The following is an 18,328-nucleotide window of genomic DNA, read 5'->3' as shown; positions in this document are numbered from 1 at the left end:
ATAATAGACAAGAATCTCTTGACAGATTTACATCCCAAGACCAATATCCAAATACTAGCGTAACAAAAACATCTAAATGCCTAAACTGATAGCAATGAGAGAGTAACATTTTTTTCATTTTATCTCTAGGAAAGAAGCTTGCAGAGAAATGTAAGTGGAAGCAAAAAAACATACCAACAGGGAGAGAAGTGCTCAGTGGAGAAGACAGAAACCATCAAAGCAGCTCACAGATTCTCCAACGGGCTCAGAATCCAACCCAGATCCCAGCTGGAGTACAGTACTGCCACTAAAAACATCAAATTCTAGACCTACGACTTTGTAAAGGTCCATTCTAAGCACTGTTTGTGAACGAAGTATTACAGGCGTTTTCAGGTGCTAGTCAGGAATGGGATCAGAAATTCCACGGGCCATGCCTTCTGAGTATTTTCCACATCCCAGCCTCTGAGGTGGGAAGTCCCATAAAAAGGCCGGCAGGACCCCTAGGCAGGGCCTCTGCTCTTCTCCCAGCACAGTCCGGTTCCCTGGCCCACAGGCTCTCTCACTTTTTGCCTCTAAAGCAGCTAACTTACACCTAAAATTTTATTGGTTCCCTGAGCTCATTTCTGATTGGTTATTTCTCTCACTCCTGATTGGTCTATTTCTACAAAGCTTGTTCCTGGTTGGTCAACTTCTGTTATACTTCATTTGCATATGATGTTGCAAAGTGTAAAACTGGCAGCCCATAGAACGCCTGTGTAAACCTACAGACAGGGTCCAGGGCTTGAAGTGTTAACTCCTCTGGGCCAGCTGGGGTAATAAACCTGAGTTCTCCAACTCTCTGAGTGCTGCTTGGTCTCTTGCCCAGATCCAGGTTGCTGTCACAACTGGGCCGTAACAGCGTAACACATTTTTCCGCAACACCTGTAGCAGTGTTTATCAAACAATGATGGACTGGAGCCCTAGTCCACAGATTTGGTTTGGGGACTATACGAAATTTTAACACTTCAAGTACTTTAAAAAGTCACTTTTTTTTTTAATGTTTCAAAATATTCACTTCTAGGGCACCTGACCTCAGCCTCTTTGGTGGGTTTCAAATAACAATGCCATTTTTCTTGTTCACATACACTTTGCATACATGCCCACTCTGCGTTTCTGAACTGCTATACATGTGTGAGAGGAAGGTTGAAGATCTTATTTCTCCCAAATTTATGTACTGGCACTGCAGGGACCAGAGACAATTCCCCAAAGACGGAGTACGCCTTCTGTGAGGGAAGCTCAAGAAACAAATATTCTGATGGCAAAGACTTCTTCTCCCTTCAGGGGTAAATGGAGGTGATGTACCGGTTGCCAAGGAAGGGTGGAGAGACCTACAATCGTATTTCAGGGGTTCCTCAGTTCCCAGGGTCTGTGGGTCCAGCCCCCACCCCATCCCCAACTCTGACTCCCGTCTCCTCCCCACCTCCAATGCTCAGAAGAAGGAGAGGCGCAGCCACGATTCCTGACCCTGGGCTGGGGAGAGTCCAGCCACCACTTTCCTAGCCTCGATGGCTGTAATGGCTGGCATCTCTTATTTCTCCTCACGGCACCATCACCGCCACCCTGAGCAAAATGGACAGTCTACAAAATACAATCATAATCCAATGATTAAAAGGGGGTAGGAGACCTGTGCCAGATACAGCTAAGTGAAAGTGTATCAGAGATCTTGCAGAAATGACTGCATTTACTGTTCCTTGGGCTTGCTTTCTCAGACCTACTGTACATAGCCATGGGAGGCTAGATGATTGAGCCTAGTACTCAACACTGTTCAGAATGAATCATCTCAAGAATAACTGATATATTTATTGTGGTTTATACGTAGGACTGACTGCAAAACTTCGGGAAGTCAGGTGACTTCTATGCTACCCATGAAAAGCATTAATTTTCCCATTTTATTATCCAAACTTCTTTGGAAACTTATCCTATTTGAAATGTTGACAGTCAATTTTAGATGTCAAAATAAAGAAGTGCAAACCACAAATCTACCCTAAACCTTTTTGACGTCATTTATTGCTAAATTAATGTACCATCCCAGGGGTCTCCCTACCATTAAAATCCTACAGAGACTACGAAGAAGTCCCTTATCAAATGACACAGCCGGAGATTACAAGTGATCATTCCTTCCCCACTCAAAGCTGGTGCCCTGGTCCGCCCCCATCCTCCACCAGGATGCAGATTCGTAAGAAATTCACCCAAAGGCTGCGTAACCGCGATCAGGAATTTGCTTGTGATATCTTCACTGCAAGTACTGCCCAGAAGAGACCGTGCCCCCATTTTTATTGAGAATACCAGTAACAGTCTACTCATACCACTAAAACCCAGCTCTGTGATTCTCTCATCTTTTTGGGGGGAGGGGAAATATTCTTTCCAATGAATAAGAAAATAAAGGAGAGTCTTTAATACATACAGCATAGAAATTTCATGTGCAAGTTTATGGACAGCTCAGACTCACGGGGCACATGTTTAGCCTTGTGCCACCAACCCCTTTTAAAAACCCATTTTCCCTGTTCCTTAGAATCTGAGTCCTAAGTTTATTATTCTCTCTACATAGGCTTTCAGCTTCTCCGGTTGATAATCAAAGAAACATCTCTTCTTCTGAAACGAGAGTTAAGAGAGGTACTTTCACTAAGAGCACCAATCCGAGAAGGCTTAGGACTCAAGTGGCAGCCGAGCGCTCTGGCTGGCGGCCGCGCACTGCCTGGCTCCCGGAGGCATTCCTCTCGCGCCCGAGTGGAGATGACTAACACAGGGGCAGGGCGGGCTGAGCCGGGAGCTGGACCTATGCCCCACCGAGAGCCTGCGGGAGCTCCCGGGAGATTCTAAAGCTCTCACAGGAGAGGAGTTTAACAAGATAACTCGGCTTTTAAGTAACAGAGGCAGCCTCCTGGCCTCCGGGCTGTGAAAGGGCTCACCCGCCAGGAGTAGTAACACAAGCAATTACTGCACACAGAATAATAGATCTCAGTGGGATTCCAGGACCCAGGTACCGGAGTCTCCCTCTCACCTGCACAGAGGGAAGGAAAGGGAGGAAGAAATGCCCCACTTTCCATGAAGACCTGGGAGAATCCTATTGGGTAAGTAGATAAACAACACTTGGCATAGTAAGTCATTGTTTTGCATTGTTGCCAAAGATAAAAATGCACCTGGTATTAAAGGCTATATGCACCCTCCCTCTCCTGGAACAGAATTCATAAAGTTTAAAAGTTCCCTAAGTTCACATTCCAGAGACCAGAAACGCAAACCTACCTTGTTCCTTTCTCTACCACCAACTTCCAGCAAGCCTTCCTCAATTCAGGCAAGTTGCCTTTAACTAGCACATTGACTGCATATTGCTCACAGCTGCTTTCAAGAACGTCTGAGTATTCCCACCTGTACCTACCCATTTCTACTGCATTCTAGCTCATCCGTTTTATTCCTCCGCCTCTGTCAAGGCTTGTCACCTTCACCATCTCCCCAGAAGAGATGTTTAAAACAAAGAAACTGATCTGAAAATACCACATCTGATTTTTCCAGCCCATCCATTCTCCAAGAAAACCTTCAGTAATTAGAGTCACAAGTTCCCCTTTTCACCATAAAACTAAGCTACCTGCCTCTGTTTATCAGGAAGCATTTTAATGATACTGACAACTAAAATCTTACCAGCCCAAAGCTTTACCCAGAATCAGGGGCACAGCCTGGTCTCAAGCCTGGAGACCCCCCCTCCTCTCAGGCCACCCTAGATGCTACTCACAGAACATCTACCTCCCATTTAATTGGCCTCTGAGAACTGTGCCACCCGACCTTCTTTCTCCTAGATTTGACTCTTCTTACTAAACCCGCTAAATACACATCTTATCACTCAAATCGGGACACTTTGAGAGTGCAAACGGGCTGTTACTGACGATATAATCATGCCAAGATAACAGCCCTGGGCCGACTGGGGTGTAAGTCGCCCTGCCCTTACAAAGGTAGAGGCCAGATAAGCAGCGGTTCCTTGCAAATAACCCATTTATGCTGGTTCTACATATTGTTTCTCTCTGGGAGACTGCCAGTTTGGGGCACTGGTCCCCCAAACAAGTTTGGATTACCTAGCCCATCTTGGGGCAAAGATAATAGAAAATGTTTTACATTGTAGTGGAAAATTCTTTCTAAATATATCAACTTCATGTTTTGACATGTTTTTTTTTTTCCTGGGGGGCAGGGGCGGGGAGGCAAAGTGCAGGCTGGTCCTAACGTACCAGAAACTAGAGGGCTGCTGGGAGGATAGGGCAGGGAGTCCAAGGGAGCCTCAATTAGCCACACCTGTGTCGCTGACCCACCACTAGCATTCACATAGACAGCTGCGCTGCTCCGTTCCATGCATTACTGAAATTTGTTTCATCTTTCCTAAAGGTTAAATAAATGAATGATACCCCCAAAGCTCAGAAGGTTACACATTTTCTGGTGCCCATATTTCTGCTAAGCCAGGGGTTCCCAGACCAGTAGCTTCCCTCCCCCCTGTTAGTTAATTAGGGACTAATATGCTATCCACTTTTTATTTTTGCCAAGGACATTAGAAAAAAACAAATGCCATCACATTACTTACAAAATAAAGGACATTTTAGTCAAAAATAATAATCTCAAAATTAAAGCCAGTCCTTCAAATTGAACAATCTTAACATCACAAACTTACCAGGTGCCCTTGTTCCTCTCACTCTGCCTCAGTTCCATTTCCATCCCTGTCCAAGTTGGGGACAGATATGGAAAATGCTGGACTACCAACACCAGTCAATGGTCAGGACACTGCCTTCTCTTTTCACCAGCAACAGCCCCATGAGGTGAGCCCTGTTATTATGCTCATCCACAGGCAAAGCTGGAACTTAGAGGGGTAAGATGACTTACCCAAGGTTTTCTGGCTAGTGGTCAGTGGAGCTAATGATCTGAACCACAGACACCCCAGAAAACCAGTTCAGTTCTGCTCAAGACACAAGTTATGTCTGTTTCCCAGGGTGTGGGCTTGTTTAAAGAACAAAAACAAAAACAGAAACTATTTTAGGTGGTATATAAGCCCTGTATGTACCAGCATTTAATATTTATACATAAATAAGAGCTATGCCATCCCCTTTCAACTCTCTTTCAGTCCTTCCTATTAAATGAAGGAGACAGTTTCAGTTCGGTGGCAGGAAGCCTTTCACACATCTCTAGCTCTTATTAATCACAACTTCCTTCAGAGCCCTCTGCAAAACGCAGTACCTGCTAGAATTTAATAACTGTTTTGTTTTCACTGTGCGGTTTTCTTTTTTTTAAAAGTACTTTCTAGTAAGTAACAACCAGTAAATAATCCTGGTTTCCCATTTTCAACAGTGAAATTGCTTCCTTTTAAAATAATATTTCAATTTAAAAAACAGCTGACTGCCCAAAAGATTTTTAAACTAAATAAAATTAGAAATAGTGTTTCAATACATGCCGGTAAACTTTAGGTAACAGTACTGGACCAAAAGGTTGCAAATAAGACTCCCCTGGTTCGGTCTCTCCAAACAACTCTGAAAATGGCCGGGTTTTCCTGAGCAGGATGTGGTCACGCTTACCACCACCTACCATCCCCACCTTCTAATCCAAGAAGAAAAAGAAAAAAGAGGAAGAGCTATGTACCAGCCTGTAGGAAAAAAAGTCAGACTGTCACAGGACCTTGCCCTCACCCGCTCCTGTCACCTGTAGTTGGGTGGCTGCACACTTCCTTAGCCCTGGAGCTCCCTAGAAGCCAGAGGAAACAGGTAAGGCTTAAACTCTGAGAGCCTACTCTCCTTTAAGTACTAAGACCTTACAGCACCTGGAGGTCTTTAAACAATTAAGCAGTGATTTAAGGATGGCCAGTTGCAGAGCTCTGCCCTCCCCTGAAGAGACAAAGTGGTTTTCAAGGATACTGACTGCGGAAAGAGACTACCAAACGTGAAGTGATTAATGAATAAGGCGATGTTAAGCTGTATTTTGCCCTAAATCTAATCTAAGATGATACCTGTAAGAAATAAAAAGGTGCAGTCTAAGTAAAGCCCTCCTACAACCACCAAAAACATTAAGCACACTTCTAGGAAGCCGTCTTACAAAAATGCCGACACAAGAACACCAAGATTTACCAAAGAATGTCCATATATCAACAGGAAAAAATGGATAAGTAAATACACTCGAATGATGGAATATTCCTCAGAAATTAAAGAATGAGATAGATGTATAATTATGACATAGACAGTTACAAAAATTAAAAAAAAAGAAAGTTACAGGACTCATTATGACCTAATTTCTATTTCTTTAAAAAAAAAAAGGGTGTATGTATCTACAGAAAAAAAAACTGTAGGTATAACTGTCTGAAGTCTTATAAGCAAGTACTAAGTCCAAAATTTAAATATCACTAATTATGAAATTATTAACACTAGACGGCATTCACCTGAGCCTTTGGAAGGACTTCAGGTATGAACCAGAAAACTGTTGGTCAAAATGAGGAAAGGCCACCAAGGAACTGCAAATGTGACTTTTGATCATAAAGACTTCAAACACCTGAGAATTACAAGAAAATGTTATTTCCATCTTAGGCAAGATAGTGGAATAAAAAGTAAAGACTAAGACCACCAAAGAGGTCATGTTGGCTTTTACTGTTGTTCTTGTTAAGAACAGGGCTTATAAACAAGAACCAGGATGGATCCAAATAGACAAACCAAAATGCCCACGGAGGGTAATGACTCCGCCGGATTACAGGAGCAGAAAGCGAGCACAGAATCCTCCTGTCTGGAGATGACACGGAAGACTTCCATAGTACTAATGTGCCAAGTTATTGGTGCCAAATTATAGGAGATCTTGGGAATCTATGCAAATAGAAGGAAAAGTGGCAGATGAGTGTTAAAATGAACATATGGCCTAAATCAGGCACAGAAAACAACAACTTCTCAGCTGTCAGTTATGACCTAGGAATAGGCTCTCAGAGCCACTGCAAATGGACCCCTGAGACGGCAGCCCAATACTGAGCTACAGATTAAAAGCAATGCAAAGTGTCCTGGGAGCCAGCAAGACAAGTGCTAAAAAAGAGAAAAAAAGAGAAGCTACTATCCTGCCTCATATAAAATTATGGTGCACTGGCCCCAAAAACATACACTTCTTTTGTCATGTATGTCCTGCCCCTTCAACTACACATGGCACAGGAGTTATACAAGATCATCAGTGGGTCTCAAATGCCAACCCCGGGGGTCAATTCCAAATGGACTTTCAGAACCACCTAGGAGTGGCTGTTTAAAAACACCGATTCCCAGACCATACTTGGAGAGATTCTAATTCAGTGCCTCAGAACGGCCTCCTAAGTGGTCCTGATTCAACGACCTGTTTAGGAAAGCACCGGGCTTCTTCTCTAAATCTACTCCCATGGGGGCTCGGTGTAGCTCAATGGTACAGCACATGCATAGCATGCACAAGATTTAGGCTCAATCCCCAGTACCGCCATTAAAAAAAAAAAAAAAGACTCCCAGAAAAGACTTAAGAAAGCTTACAATAAAAAATAAATGCAAAAGAAAAGAAACCATGTGACGAACTACCCAGAATAGATTAAGATGATTCCTATTCTTGAACATTAAATAGACGTGGGAAAGATCTGTAAGACAGTGAGAATGATCTAAAGGAAGAGGCTTTGGCTCAGAACCCAACCAAGCCCCATACTCCCGCCAGACTCCCCCAAACAAGATCAGAGCCAGAATAAACTCTCCCCACGAGCTACAGGTTCCCAGAGTGCCCTCCTCCTCCTCACCCTTCTCAAGACCCGCTGCCCCAGGAGCACGTGGGGCTGTTCTGAAGCAGAGCTGAGACTGCGTAATGTCATGTTCCTCTGGGTCCCGAGTAACCACTTCCACGAGTCTATCCTGACACCACCAATGAAACCATGAACCTCTGTGGCTCAATTCTATCTGCCCTCCACCCACTCCAGTATCTGATCACTTAGTTTAATTCAAACTCTCTGGTCTTTCGCACTAGACAACCCTATTTCAACTAGGACACCTTCTCAAAAAGAAAAAACAAAAAACAAAAAAAAAAAGGAAGACAAACAGAAAATATATTTCATGCAGGATAAGCAACAACCCAAAGTGAAGACTACCAGAAAGTAAGAGATTTCTCAGCTCTTAATTCATGCCTGAAGACATGTAATACAGGGTTTCTTACACAATCACAGCCTTCGAGGACTGCAAAGAGCTTAGAGACAATGAGTCCAACCACTTCATTTGAGAGAGAAGAGGCTGAGAGGTGGACTACCTTACCCACATCACCTGGATGGAGAGCAGCGACATCTGGCCCGGTACTTGTATTCCCTGAATCCCAGGCCAATGACGTCTCTTCTCTGCCAGGTTGTTTCCCAGGAACAATGTTCATATATATTTACTAACTTAAAGTACCATTCCCCAAATCTCCTCAATTCCTCCTATTACAGATGAGGTTGGTGTTACCAGATCATCCCAAGGAGACTACTTCCTTCATAAGGAGAATTTAAAGCACCTCAAAATGTGCTGAGGCACAGAGAGGTGGTGCCTTAAAGTCACTCACTATAAGCATGTAAATGGAGAAAACGCGCCGAGCCCAGATTATATCACAGATTGAACATCTCAAAAATGACATCTGAAAATGTCATCTAAATTTTCATTAGGTTTATTTTCCCTGTAAGTCATTAACTTCCTAATTTTTAAAAAATGCCAACTGAAACCACTGTTCTTTTTTTCCCTAAACATTGGAGCTAAGTGAGAAAAACATAACATTAATTTATCATATTGAGTCTCACTGCAAGCGAAATCCCACAACACTCCATCTGCATCCAATGTTCACAACCTGTGATTCTGCATCAATTTCTGCTGTAGAACAAAAAGCATATGTCAGTCTCCCAGGAGAAGTAGCAACAGAAACAGGGTGGGTATCCATCTCCAAACAAGAAATAGGAGGAAAAGTGACATAAGCCCAGTAAGAGTTGAATCCCTTTACTTCATTCCTTGTCTGTGATGAGAAAAAAGAATTTCCTACAACATTTAGTTTAGCTATTCCTTGAAAAAATGAAATAAAATAAATCCAAAGACCAGATTCCAAAGGATATCCTCTGTACCTTCTGCTAGAACCACACTGTCAGCTGAATTTCTAGTTCAAGCTGGTTCAAGCTGGTTGCAGAATGGGCTGTAGAACCATCTTACCTGGATTCAAAAACCTGGCCAATTTTCTCTTTTGAACTTGCCAATGGAAACTAAACTGTGCACTTATTTCCCAAGTTTCATTCTCCAAGTAAACTGGGGCAGAGACTCACCAAATCATTCACCTGCTTATTACGAGCACTGATCACTATCCGGCCTCAGAAGTCCCCACTCCTGTTAATAAGACACACTGCACGTGAGCTGTTCTATCCTGACGAGCTACTAAATTCCTTGTAGTAATAAAACGCTAGCAGAAGTATAAACACCTATAAGTCCTAGATGCTCTGTAAGTCTCTTGCCTGCTCTTGCCACTTATTTTCTCAGTCAGGTCCCCTCCACTGAAAGGTGATGACCTTGGGAATGCACAGGACTGGCTGATGGGAAGTCCAAAAACCTTAGTCTTGGCCTGTAAGAAACATGAATATGACCGAAAGCAAGTATTTTTCAATTAGTCTCCCACTGGTTACATTTATTCAGTAGACTTACTGATCACACCAGGATACCAGCCACCATCTCCACTGCCTTTCTGCCATTTATCACCCTGCAACACGTATATTAACAGCTCAAGTTAAGCCCAAACTATTTATGTGGAACACTGAACTTGAAGAAATTGAAGAGCTACTATAAAAACACTGAAGATCATCATCAGTGGAGACCCCAGGACCTTTGCACTCGCATTTCCTCTTCTGGGAACTCTTCTCCTACGGCTGGTTCTCTAATGTCTATCAGATCTCAGCTGAGGGAAGCCTTTCCTAAACACCCTATCTAAAGGCACCACCCCTTCCCTTATTTCCAACCACTCTGTCGCATTCCCCTACCTGAAATCACTCTTATATTATAATGCTTACTTCTTATTTACTTGTTGATTGTCTGTCTCCTCCATGAACCATGAGGACAGTAATCTGATTTACTTTTTTTACTGCTGCTTCTCCAATACCCAGACCGTGCTTCACACAGATGATCAACAAAATGTGTTCAAGAAAGAAAATATGACTGCTCATCATTCTTTATCATTAGTTACTACACGGCAGCAGCCACTGTTAGCGTGACTAGAGCCAGCTGGATGCTTCCTTTTCATAAAGAAAACATGACAGAAAGCCTTTAAGATACAGCAAAAACTTAGTGCCCCTTTACTTACAATTTTGATTGAAAGCTACCATGCTCACCTGCTGGGAAGTAGGCAATTTTAGGACTAGAGGGAAAAGCCTTCCACCCTAGTCTACCTACTTCTTTGCAAATGGCCCTATTAAAATACTGCCATTCAGCGACCTTGCCCCTTTGAGTAGCAGGAGAGTATTTTAAGTAGCTTAAGAAACGTGTTTTTCTTTCAGTCTGCATGAGCTAAGTGCACACAGGAAGGAACAGATCAACAGACTACTACTCTGTCCCCACACCACTCAGGAAAGACACATACTTCTTAGTTCAGACATGGAAGAAACACTTAGCTATAGGCAGCATTTCCTACCGGCTGTAATCTGGAGAAACTTCCACTAAGCTACTCACCACAATGTCTACATCCCGCTTTACCACAACCTGGCAGCCCAAGTCCTTTCGAAGGAGGAAATCGTGGCCATCTCCTCCTACAGGTGCCCTATGCCTTAGTTATCGGGTGAGAATCATGGTTCTTAGCACAAAACCAAAGATGGACAGAGGGATTCTTTTCCCCTCTTAAGTGGGGCAGGGTGAAATGGGGGCCAGGATTTGGAACTGTCCTCCCTCTGGCCTTCCACACCACAAGCAGGGTAAGATATGCTGCTTCCATGGCTGCTTCTGATAAGTGCAGAAAGTTCAAGAACTGTGGCGGATTCATTCTGCTGGGTGCTCCTGCTTGAAAAGACATGCAAACATAGGACAGGAGAGTTACAGAGTGAAGGCACAGAAAAGGGCTCTATCTCCAAAACAGAAATAAATCAGGTCAGTAAAACCAGAGAAAATAGCCATCTCTAAGTAGCTGCTAAGTGGGGTGACTGAATTTTATACTAAATACCCCAAGACTTCTCCCAACCTCTATTTCACATGTGCTGACAATAGTCTGATGCTGCTAAAGTCTAGCAAATTATTCAAACCCAGAGTTAGAATCCTCTAGGGTTTTGAGAATGTATCTGACTTGACAAGACATTTACTTTTCCAGGTTCGATTCTGTCTGCCCACACACCTGCCAGTCTCATCCCAAATCAAAAAATAAAACTCCACCTTCAGTTTTCCATCATCCCCACTGTCTTTCCAGTAACAGAAGCGCTCCACGGTGCTCGTGTTAACTTACTGCCCACCTCCTCCTTAACACATTCCAGAACCCACTCTGTCCCTTTCCTCCTGCTCTCAATAGCAAATGCGGCCTCTACCATCACCATCGTTTGAAAAAACTGGTCAAATGCCAAAATTCTGTACAACTGGATTCCCAAGGTCTGTCTTCGTCAACCTCAAAAAAGGAACACAGCACTTACTGGGACAACAAGGCAGAGACCAGAAGAAATGTGCACTTTCCGCGGCCTTACAACCCGTTCTTTTGCCCAAAAAGAGGAAGGACTAGTATTCCTCTTTACTGCCGCAAACCTCAACCCTAGGCCACCCCAGACCTTCAGCTCACCCTCTGTCCAGACAAACCCGGAGGGCTCAGCCTGAGAGGCCCGCCTCTGGTTAGTCAGGGTTCTAGTTTCTGCCCTGCTCCCCTAAGACAAAAAAGCAGTGACTACTGTTTTCCCATTCATCAAGCTATTTCCTTCACACCTTCCTCTGTCAGAGAGTTCCATCTTCCCTCGCAGAGTTCTTATGAAGCAGTTCCTAGTACCGCTGGAAACGATTACTCTCCAGGAAAATACAACTTTGCTTAGCAGCAGAGCTTCACACAGAGCAATTTGCCAGGGGTCGATTTTTCATTCCAGACAGGCTTCGAAGCCTGGCACAAATCTGCCATCTGCTCTGCAGTTCACTCGGCTTCCCTCCCCTAATCCTTGCCTGGAACTCACCGCCACCCCCACAACCCCTGACCCCTTGCAAGCTTGGTCACAGAAAAAGATCAGTATAGACGACCACTGAGTCTTCAAAGCCTCCTTCCCGATCCCAATGTGTCTTCTACACCACACTCTTTTGCACATTAGGACCATAAGCATCATATGAAGTCACTTACCAAAACAGCAGCCCCGGGATAAGACAGGAGTAAGAAACATCTAATCTTTCCTCGGCTCAATTACAGTTAGCTTCACTTTCCTGCAATTTTGCGGCCGTGCATCACGGGCCCCGCCCTCCACTAAAGTTCTGCCCTGGAGTCAGAGGCATCAGACCAGGATACTGAAGAGCATGTGCTTTGGCAGACAGGCCTGGGTTCAAGTCCCATCTCTGCCTCTCATTACAAACAAAAAGTCCCTGTCCTGGGGGTCAACTATTCTTTCTAAACCTCAGATTACACATCTGTAAAATGTAGCCAATGAGCCTATCTACTTGTTAGGTATTACAAACGAGAGGAAATAAATGGAAGACTCGGCACAAGACAGGAGCCTTATTAAGCAAGTGATTGCTGATATTCAATATCCACCGGGGTAATCTGTGGGCCGGCATGGTCACTCCACAGCATCCAGATGTCCTGGAAGGTTCCAGCATTGGCAGAAGCGAAAATATGTTCAGCTTCATTCTACTCCCACCCAGCAAATGAGAGGGGCCTTTAAAAAAAATTCAGGCCTTAGTAAAGGAAAAAACTCAGAAAGATTCACTCAAGGTTCCCAATCCCACCACCAGACCACCAAGCGCTGCTTTGTTCCTGTGGTGAAGGGAAAGATCAGTGTACGTGAAAAAAGCTAATGAAAGAAGAGCCACTTAAGGATAATCCTTTCAGGGGTCAGGACAATATTTCAAAGAGGTGAAAATATTTGGACCTTGGAAATTCCCTTCTCATTCAGTTTCTGATAAATTTTGACTCTCGGTTTATGTATAAAGGGGAAAAGCAATACTGAAAACCCTTAGAATCTCAGCTGGAGGCAGAATATTGCCTAAGGAATGAATACATGAGAACGGGGGAAGGGGTGTCTTGAAATCTAATTCACACACACAAGCTAAAGAACATTATAATCCTATGAAAGACAATGAACCAAGAAAACAGAATGTTTTTTAAACTTTCTAAACACTGTGAAGCTTTGGGACAAAGTGTCATAAAGAATATTTCAGATGGAAAAGTCAGAATTGCAGTCTGAAATGAATTCTAAAAGTCTGGTCATCACAACCAGAAATTTTGGTAACCATCAAGAAATGTCAGGTTCCAATATTTGGAAGGGTTGTGAGCAGGACAACAGAGTGGACAACTGGTAAAGAGAATTTACACTCCAAAATTACCATGGAGCTGGAGATACATTTTCTTTAAATGAAACTTGCAGGGTTTTAAATTCATAATTCAAGGATGTAGGGAGTGAGGAGATACAAAATCAGGCAGAATCTATAGTATTAGAGCACTAGACTGGGAATCAGAACACCTGGGCTCTGATCCTGACTCCAAGCCAAACCACCGTGACCTTAGGCAAGTCACTTGCCCTCTTCTAACCAATCTCATCTGCAAGGGGTGAAGGAACAATAATGATCACTAAGATTCCTACTGGCCTAACACTTTAAGAGTCAAAAACAGGGGGATCACAAATATGAGGAGCTCTCAGGACTACAGATTTGACACCAGAGGTGGAAGGAAAAAGACAGGAAAGGACGAAAAGGGAGCGAGAAAACTCGGAGTAAGTAATTGAGCGTCAGTGAAAACATAAAAGCTTCAAGATGGCCAAGTACTCCAGGAGTTCCTTGTAAGAGCAGATGTCAGGAGCTCGAAAAACTGCAAACTGCTCAGCATATGTCAAAATGGACAGGAAGACGGGAGGAACGGAGGACCAGATAACAACGAATTATCCCCGTTAATCAATCAGTAACCGGTCTGTCCTGGTAAACAGCCAGGAGACTGAGTGCGGCGACCACGGAAATCACTGTGACCCCGAATGCCAGGGTGTCCGGGAGGTAAGGTACCAAGGGGAGTCCGTGTCGGGTTGCGTCTAAGGAGGGAATTCCGAGAACGGGTGAAAGTGAGGAAGGGGGCAGAGGAAAGAGGATCTGGGACACCACGCAGGCTGGCGGGAGGGGAAGGAGCCAGCGCCAGACTCCCCGCTCGGTGGCAGGCGGTGGGATCGGTGTCCGGGGCCCCGCTCTCACCATCTTGACGATGCCCCGCTGCACGGTGGGGACCGCGGGTCCCCCGGAGGAGCCGCCGCTCTGCGCGGAGGAGGCCATGTGTAGAGACGGAAAGGCAGCGAGTAAGGCGGCGGGCCGGCTTGGATGTGTCAATGTGTGTGTCGGCGTTGGTGAGAGGCCGCCGCAGAGAGGAGCTGGCGAGAGACCGGCTGCGGACGACGGACGGGACGGACTCGCCGGGCACTCACGAGAGCAGCAGCGGGACTGAGACCGAAAGAAACGCGATCTCCGCCGCCGCCACACGTTCTACTCGCCGCGCAAGCGTGCCAGAGCGCCACCGCCCTCCAGCCAATTAGCGCCCGGAGTCCGCTGGACCCCAAGCCAATAGGCGCCCTGCTCGCGGAGCCCCGCCCCTTGGTCTCAAAATGGGTGGAGAGTTTCAGGAAGCGCTGAAAGAGCTGATTTGCGGTGATGGGCTAAATATAGGGCGGGACTTCCGGGGCAGCGGTAGTAAGTGGTGTCGGGAGGTGTAGTGAGAAGGAAAGGACACGTCAGCATCTGGCTGTGGGGCGCGGTGGGCCATGGGAGCCCCGGGGGCGGGGTCAGCCTCGCCCTCCGGCCTGGCCCCGCCCGCTGCGCCCCGCCCCGCGGGCCGCCTGGGAGCCCAAGTGGATGCCGGTGTTCCGGGAGGGGCACGCGGGTTGTGGAGTGCGGACTGGGAGCCCGAGCCAACGAAGCTGGATCCTAGAGGAATCTCAGTGCTGGTGCACACCGACTTCCGACATTTTACCCAGCTAAAAGTGTGGGACGAACCTGGGAAAGTCTGAACATCGTGAAACCTACGGATGTTGGCCTTGACCCCGAACTTGGCCGGGCGCCTCTCTGTAGTAGGGAGTGTGTCCCCGGTGTCTAGCTCTTGTTAGGCGCTCGAATAATTTTTTTTAGCGTCGGGGGGTGGTGGAAGGAATGAATCTCTTACGCGGGTGATATGTTTGTGCACGGGGCCGAAAGGCCCTCTTTTTCGATCTCTTCCTAGCTGCGCCAGCGAAGTTACGGAAAGCCTTGCTAACACGCACTCCCTGAGCCAGGAGGAGGCAGTCCCTTGATCAAGTGTGAAGAACCCATCCCTTCACCTAGCCCTGGTCTCTTTCCAATAAGGATATTAGGGGGAGGGGGGCGCAAAGCAAAGGCATTTAAATGTTTAAGTGAACGTTGAGAGACAACTAATATTGGTCGAGTGCCAATACTGTGAGGATTATAGGACCTTACTTTCATGCTGTTAATCTTAGTCTTAAAACCTGGCCCTACACCAAGGACATCCATTTCCCCTGTAGCTCTTTGGAAAAGAGGTTATTCTCCAACATTTCATATATCCCAGAGTCAAGTTTTGGGGTCAGCATTTTCCTAGATGCCTAGTGCCTCTTCCATACCATTAATTTGCCACCCTCTTCAAAACAAAAACAAAACAAGACAAAAAAAAAAAAAAACTTTATGGAGGCTCATTCCACCTGATTATAGCATTCTCCATCTTACTGCGGTTGTCTATTATTTGCCCCCAAATGCCACCTTGTCATTCACTGAAACTGACACCTCGTGAACACTTTTCCCCACCTAATGATCCTGAGTGACTTCAACATTCATGTGCCTGACTTATCCAATACCCTGGCCTCTCAGCAACTTGACCTCATCATCAGGGAATTTGACCTCTGCACATGTTTAGCTCTCTCTTTAGGACAGGAGAAGCATTACAACTGCTCCCTGGCTAAAATCGTAAACTCAAACATCCCATTCTCTGATCATAATTGCTGTCCTTCTCCCTTCTCAGTTACTTCTCTGATACCTTGTGTTAATTATCTATTGGTGCATAACAGTCTAGCCCCAAACTAGTATTAAAACAATGAGCATTTATTATCTCACAGTTTCTGTCAGGAATCTAGGCAGGGCTTAGCTGAGTGCCTTTGCCTCAAGTTCCCTCACAAGGCTGCAATCAAGGTCTCAGTGGGAGCTGTGATCTCATCTGAAGGTCTCCTTAACTGACTAACAGAGGATCTGCTTCCAAGATCACTCATGCAGTCACTGGCACAATTCAGCAGGGCCTCATTTCCTTGCTGTGTGGGTGTCTCCATAGGGCACACAACATGGTAAGTGGTTTGTATCAGAGCAAGAATGTGGGAGAGCAAGCGAGGACAAGCACGAGTCTTTGTGAACCTAATCTCAGGAGTAACATCTCATCACTTTTGCCATATTCTATTCGTGAGAAGAGTCACTAAGTCCAGCCCACACTCAAAGGCAGAGGATTACACAAGGGCATGAATACCAGGAGGCAGGGTCACTGGGGATCATCTTAGAGGCTGCCTATCACACTGTTCTTTAAATAGAATTCAAAGTCCCTGAACCTCTCTATCCTCTTTATATCAGCTCCCTTCTACTTTCTCCTGGAACCTTGATTAACTCCGTTATTTTTGCCCCTCTCCTACCAGGATCCTCATCTCTAATCCCCATTGTCTTCCATGGGATTCAACTGTCAAAACTCCAACTCTAGATCTCTCTGTCTTCCCCAAACTACCACTTTGCTAGAATAATCGAACGTGGAGGTTGGTAGCACACTGAATTCGTGGGCCTTCACACATCTCACACATTGCCTGAAATTTCTTGTTTCCTCAGTCATTTTGATCTCCAACTCCGTTGGGTCTAGTTTGTTGTCATTGTTGTTGTTTAATGAAGACTGTTTTTTAGAGCAGTTTTAGGTTCACAGCAATATTGAGGGGAACGTGCAGAGATTTCCCATACACTCCCTGCTCCCACACATGCATAGTCTCCCTCTTTATCAACATCCCTCACAAGAAGGGTACATTTGTCACAGTTGCTGAATCTACACTGACACATCATAATCACTCAAAGTCCACAGTTGACATTAGGATTCACTCTTGATGTTGCACATTCTATGGGTTTGGACAAATGTATAATGGACATATATCCATCCATCACAGTATCACACAGAGTATTTTCACTGCTCTAAAAATCCCTGGGCCTGTTTTAAAGCTTCTCTGTTTTCCTCGTAACTCCAACTCCACTGTCTCCCACACTCTCCAATAGTGATAAGGCCTCCTACTTTGGAGAGATAATAAAAACCACTAAAAACTCCCTCTATTTCCCACTGCAAGATCTAAAAACTTATCTTCCTTCTCATTCCTCTCTTATTCTCCCTTGTAACAAAGAAAGAACTTCCTACTGCTTAGGCTAAACTCTCCATCTATGTTTTGGTTCCTCCCCCTCCACCTTCTCAAGGACTCTCTAACAGATAAGTCACCCTCCTGTTTTCACAGCCAGTTTATCCTAGACTCTTCTCATTAGTATTTAAATATTCTCAAATGTCTTGCATAGTAAAAATAATTTAACTGAATAAATCTTTCCTTTACTCCACATCCCTCTCCAGATCGCTCTCCTCCCTTCCTAGGCAAACCCTCTTGGTGAAATTCTATATCTTTTTTGCCTCCACATCCTCACCCTGCATTCAGTCCCTAGCCCACTGCACCCTGACTATTGTTTTTATGAATTTACTGAAACTGTTCTCTCCAAAGTCACAAATGACTTCCTGGTAAGTACATTCAATGGGCACTTTTCACATTTGGTGGTCCCTTTGCCTAGCTTTCCATCACATTTGACACTGTACTCCTTGAAATGCCCCTTTCTTTCCCATATTCCTTGTATTTCACCGTCTCTCTAGCTATTCCTCCTCATCTCCATTGTGAATTGTGACTCTTCTTTTGCTTATCCCTCAATACTGATGTTCCTCTGGGTTCTTCTCAAAGTATCTTCTTTTTTAGTTCAAAACATTCTTCCCAAGACATCTAATCCATTCCTATGGCTGCACGCTAATGATTCCCTAATATATAGCTCCTGTTAAAATAACTCTTGAGCTCCAGACCCATGTGTACAATAATACTCTGCATATCTGCCCATGGCTGTCATTTGGGGAATTCAAATTCAACACATCA

At 44.9% G+C, this 18,328-nt stretch overlaps 1 protein-coding gene across 1 annotated transcript in view; it reads right to left on the bottom strand.

Annotated features, from left to right (window-relative positions):
- SND1 (staphylococcal nuclease and tudor domain containing 1) overlaps positions 1–14,677 on the bottom strand; it is a 379,862-nt gene extending 365,185 nt beyond the window's left edge. Inside the window, exon 1 of the mRNA XM_006184738.3 lies at positions 14,352–14,677. Coding sequence (XP_006184800.1) covers positions 14,352–14,429 — 78 coding nt within the window. The 5' untranslated portion in view covers positions 14,430–14,677. The remainder of the gene's footprint in view (positions 1–14,351) is intronic.
- Between the last annotated feature and the right edge of the window lie 3,651 nt (positions 14,678–18,328).

This window comes from Camelus ferus, chromosome 7 (genome assembly GCF_009834535.1).
Source record: "Camelus ferus isolate YT-003-E chromosome 7, BCGSAC_Cfer_1.0, whole genome shotgun sequence".
In the NCBI taxonomy this organism is placed as follows: domain Eukaryota; kingdom Metazoa; phylum Chordata; class Mammalia; order Artiodactyla; family Camelidae; genus Camelus; species Camelus ferus.
This window is presented reverse-complemented; position numbering and strand designations above follow the sequence as displayed.